Raw genomic sequence first — 5,394 nt, 5'->3', positions numbered from 1 at the left:
GTAATAAAATAAAGCAGTGGATAAGCTAACATTATTTCAGTCAGACCTGCTTGGTGTTTTCAGAGGGGGGGAAAAAATGAGCAAGTAACTTTTTGGGGTCAAATGCACGTTAGAAGCAAAGCCAAGAAGAACTCATTTCAGAGTAGAAATATTTCTACCCCTGCTTCAAGGAAAATTCAGTGAAAATTTACAGATTTTTTCCCCGTGATGATAAATTGGAAGCCGCCCCCCCCCCCAAATAAGCTGAAACTGACCAGCAGAGAAATCTGAACAGGTGAAACAACAAAAAGCTATTGCAGATAACCAACACTTACAAAACCTTGTGGTGTTTTGGCAACGCTGACGGTGTATGTGGGCCTTTGTGTTTTCACCCCTTGGGATCTGGGTGGAGTTTTCTCATTGTGCAGACTATCCTGCAGGCAACAACAGCAACAACAACAAAAAGAAGAAGCAGAGATTAAAACAAGTTTTAATGCAAACAGAGGTGGGGAGAAGGAAGCCGGTCTACGTGATATTCCTGATAAAGATATTTGAGACATGCTATTATACAGGAAGTCCTCGACTTATGACTGTAACTGAGCTTAACAGTGTCATCGTTTGGGCCAGTCGCTAAGCAAAGTCAATGAGGAAGCCAGATTCACTCAACAACCGTGTTACCAATTTAACAACTGCAGTGATTCCCTTCACTTAAGTCGGAAAACGGGGCAAAACTCACTTAAGAGATTTCTCAGCACCATAAATTCTGAGCTCAGTTGTGGTCTTAAGAAGAGGACGACTTGTTACTGATCAACCTTCTGCCCACAAGATAGGTGATGAAAATAGGGTCCTGTGATCCAGACCCAGACCCAGCATCAGTGGCCCTCACCATCTTCGACTGCAGTGTCCACTTCCATATCCACCCAACTCAAACTTACCGAATTGACCAGCGAACAGCAAGATCCGGGCGTGGAAACTGTACACCCAAAGGCATCTAGAAGCAGAACAGAGAATTAAGACTAGATTAAGGTGATCAAATCTTGGGCTGAAGGCATCTGCCTAGGGTTCTACCTCGATTATTCAACCGAGAGACAGACCAGCTGCTCAGCACCAATTCCTAAACAACGTTCCACGGTCTGTAGCGCCCAAAAGTGTTGGTACTACAACTTCTCCAATCATCGTGTTACTCATCCTGCTTTTCTCATGGACTTCAACTCTCAGAATTAGCTGGCTGGGGAATTCTGGGAGTTGAAGTCCACAGGTCTTCAAGGTGCCAAGCTTAGATATCCCTCCTTTACAGATTTGGGCTCAGTTGGGTTCCCCATCAAAAATACCATCGGTATCGATATGGCTGTAGGTTCCTTCATGATTGTCCCAGAGATGTCTCCACAGATGTTCCTTCAAGATCTTCCAGTCTTGTTTAAGACACCATTGCCCCAACCCCCAGAAAAAGGACAACCACAAGAACTGGCTTTTCAAAAGCTTCTCACCTTCTCCTTTGACTCTCCTAAGCAGATCTTGGAGTTCCCCTTTGACCTCATCAAAGTTCTCCACTTGGATCCGAAAGCTCGAAGCGGGCAGCTTCTCTTTCTTGAGCCTCTCCAGGGAGTCTTTGATGAAGGGCTGCATGTCCATCACCTCTTGGTCCGAGGCAAAGAGGTCCATCTTCTCCACCAGCTGCTCGCCGGCCTCCATTCGCTTGAGGAACTGCTCCGTAGACTCCAGCTTCTTCTTGGTTTCTTCTTGCTCCAGACACAGTCGTCGGTCCACTTTCTCCACAAGTTCCTCCCCCTTGTGCTGGATCCACTGGACCATGTCCTTCACCTTCTTCTGGATCAGCTCTCGGGTCTCGTTCCGTACTTTCTCCAGCTTCTGCAGTCGCTCCTGGACGTTGTGGTAGGTGCTCTCGTAACTCCTCTTCTTCTCCACCAGCTCCACCTTGACCCTGCTCAGTTCCTCCTTCCGGCTCTCAATTTCCACCCGGATGTCACTGTAAAGCTTGGCGTTGTAATGTTCTCCATCGAGCAGGGCACAAGAGCAACACATGGGTTTGCGGCAGCCACGACAGTAGATGCTGTTAGGCACAAGAAGACCAGTTGTTGTTGTTGTTTTTTTAAAAAAAGACACCTGAATCCCTTCTGTCTTTTCCTGAATCAAAAAGATGGCATTGCCAATTTGTTTTCAAGTAAAATGAGTAGATATCAAGTTACAACCGTTTCAGGTTGGGATGGTGTAGGACAGTGATGGCGAACCTTTTAGAGACTGAGTGCCCAAACTGCAACCCAAAACCCACTTATGCATCGTTGAGTGCCAGGTGAGTGTGGCCCATTGGCTGAGTGTTGCCAATTGGGTGGACGTGGCCAATTGGGTGGGCATGGCTGCGGTGGTAATGGCAGACTGGGTGGGATTAAAAAGTTCAATCAATCAATTCCAATCTTTTTTTTCCCGCGAGAAGTTGAAATTGACTGATTGATTGGACCTTTTTTTTTTTTTTTACACGGCAGCAGAGGCCTAAAGCGAAAAGGTTTTATAAAACCCAGCTGAAGGCCTAGGACTGGGGCGACGGCGCACGTGTCCACAGAGAGGGCTCTGAGTGCCGCCTCTGGCACCCGTGCCATAGGTTCGCCACCACTGGTGTAGGAGATGAGCAGACTGAGCCCGAGGGAGGGAGGGGTCAAGCACATCATCTGTCTCAAATCCCTTCGCGCTCACAAGAGATCTCAACTTACAACCGTTTGAAGTTAGGACGGTGTAGGACAGTGGCTCTCAACCTTTTTAATGCCGTGACCCCCAACCGGTCGTAAGTCGAGGACTAAGCCGGTCGTAAGTCGAGGACTAAGCCGGTCGTAAGTCGAGGACTCCCCAACCGGTCGTAAGTCGAGGACTTTCCCTGCCCGGGAGCGTCGTGCATGCGTGGTTCCGCCCCCTGCGCCAGCCGAGGCGTAGCTGGCAAGCGGCAGAGACGGAGCAGGCCGACCACCAGCTGGCCCAGCCCAAGGGAGGTAAGGCACCCGCCAGAAAAGGGGGAAAAAATGGTGGACAGCCTTGCTTGGCGACCCCCGTGAAATGGTCGATCGACCCCAAATGGGGTCGCAACCCATAGGTTGAGAACCGCTGGTGTAGGAGATGAGCAGACTGAGCCCCAGGGAGGGAGGGAGGGGTCAAGGGCATCACCGGTCTCGAATCCCTTCGTGCTCACAAGAAACCTAAATCCCGCCCACCTTGAATTCCTTCTATTCTTAATTCCCGCTAATTTCCCTTGACGGCTAGTAGTTGAGATTCTCGCTGAGATCACCAGCTCCCAATAAACCTTTATATATTCGTTTGAACCGCCTGGACTTCCTGATTTTCCTCTCTCGGCTGCCAAGGAAGACCCTCACCTTATGATCTGATTGTTGTGGCTGGGCTCGGCACAAAATAGGTTGCAAGACTTCCTTGCCCCTTCTAGAAAACTCTGGGCCGTCTCCTTCCTCAGGTCGGCCAGCTGCTGGGTCTCGTGGCTTTTCTGCTTCATGTACCACTGGTGGGCTTCGTAACACTTCAGGCAAAGGAACTCCTCGCACTCGACACACCAGAACTCCGCTCCTCCCTTGCAGAGATTGCAAAGCAGCTCCTGATTCCTGACGATCTTCTGGTAGGTGTTGAGCTTGGCCTGGAGGTTGATGAAAAGCAGGTTGTCCTGAGGCGGAAATCTCTCCGAGGTCTGGATGGGGATGGCGCAGACCGGACACTGCCCAGCGGGCTTGTTCTCCTCAAGGCATTCGCTGCAGAGGGTGTGCAGGCAGGCTAAGAGTCTGGGGTTCCTGGCTTCTCTCTGGCACCGCGCGCACAAGAGGAACTGGAAGTCTCCCTCCATCCTTGGAGAAAAAGGAGAGAAGACAAGATGAAGCCCACGGAGCTAAGAGGAATGACCATCCGGACGATAACTGGACTTCAACTCCCAAAATTCCCCTGGCTCCGGAGTTCTGGGAGTCGAAGTCCACCCTTCTTCCGGCCGCCAAGATTGAGAAACGCTGCTTTAGTTGGTGGACTTCAACTCCCAAACTTCCTCAGCCAGCATCGCGGCTGGGGGATTCTGGGAGTCGAAGTCCACCCCTCTTCCAAGATCGAGAAACAGGGTGCTATAGTATTTATTTATTTTTTTTAAGTTAGGTTCACACACTCCACGTTCAAACCAGGCTGATAAAACAGCTTTCCTTGGCACTTTGAGGCCTCCCAAATGCATTAGGCAGCTTCTGCCCCCAGAGGAATGCTGGGAGTTTTAATTTAATATACCTGGAGGGCGCCTAATTGGGAAAAGGGAGGATTAACCCCATCTTTTCCTAGAAGCGGGGTGAGTCAGGCTGCTTCCCAAAGAAAGAGAATTGATTTTTTTCTCCCCTAAAAGTTATTTTCCCATTATCTGGAAAAGATATGCTCCAGATGTGCACACATACACACACACATTTAAAGAAATGTGTGTGGAATAGGAAGCTGTTAAAAGCAGAGGCAAAGCAAGCAAACATTACGTCATTAACTGTAACAGTTGCTTTTTGAGTACAGGTGGTCCTCAAGTTACAAAAGTGCATTTAGTGACCATACAAAGTTACAACGGATCTGAAAAAAAGTGACTTTTGATCATTTTTCACACTTACGACCGTGGCAGCGTCCCCATCAGAATTCAGACACTTGGCAACCGACTCATATTTATGACCGTGGCAGTGTCCCAGGGTCATGTGATCCCCTTTTGTGACCTTCTGACAAGCAAAGTCAGTGGGGCAAGTCAGACTCACTTAAGGACCGCATAGATAAGATAACCTTTATTGTCATTTTTTACTATGAGCACACTAGCCCACATTAAAAATGAAATTCTTGTTGCCTGCTCTCAAAAGACAGTATATATCTACCCACACCCATACATAACACATCCACACATGCTATATACCAGTGGTGGCGAATCTATGGCACAGGTGCCAGAGGTGGCACTCAGAGCCTTCTCTGTGGGCACACATACCATCGCCCCACCCCCACCACTTCCGCGGCCCCCTCCTCACCATCAGCCCCCCCCCCGGAGGAGAGTAGCCCCGGGTGCAGCCTGTGCAGAGTAGCACAGCCGGGACATGGCAGCCGGGCAGCGGGGACAAGACTCCACCCTCGTGCCCCATTGCGTACAGATGCTGCTGCGGGGCGCAGACAGAGGGCCTGGCCGCCATGACACTGCTGGGTCGCCTGGGCGATCTGCTGTGGCGGGCTGTGGAGGTGGTGGGTGGCCCTGCGGGCAGGAGATGTATGGATGGGGCAGGGGCGAGATGGGTTTGGGGCACTCGGTCTCTAAAAGGTTCCCCATCACTGCTATAGACATATATATGATATAATGTGAAGTAGAATAAGGTGATCACCAGGATAAAATTAGATTAAACATTTATGTTTATGATTTTA

At 49.7% G+C, this 5,394-nt stretch overlaps 1 protein-coding gene across 1 annotated transcript; it reads right to left on the bottom strand.

Annotated features, from left to right (window-relative positions):
* Window positions 1-314: 314 nt before the first annotated feature.
* Window positions 315-3,832, bottom strand: LOC107300489 (protein PML-like; the record flags this gene model as incomplete). The annotated part of the gene is made up of 4 exons (XM_015829816.1): window positions 3,357-3,832; window positions 1,467-2,050; window positions 915-970; window positions 315-413 (listed from the first exon to the last, which is right to left on the bottom strand). Coding segments are annotated over exons 1-4 (1,215 nt in total), but the record flags the coding sequence as incomplete, so codon positions are not given.
* Window positions 3,833-5,394: the final 1,562 nt, after the last annotated feature.

This window comes from Protobothrops mucrosquamatus, unplaced genomic scaffold (genome assembly GCF_001527695.2).
Source record: "Protobothrops mucrosquamatus isolate PMUCROS unplaced genomic scaffold, P.Mucros_1.0 scaffold7235, whole genome shotgun sequence".
NCBI classification, from domain to species: domain Eukaryota; kingdom Metazoa; phylum Chordata; class Lepidosauria; order Squamata; family Viperidae; genus Protobothrops; species Protobothrops mucrosquamatus.
Note: the sequence above shows the minus strand (reverse complement) of the source record. Positions and strands in the feature narration are given on the sequence as shown.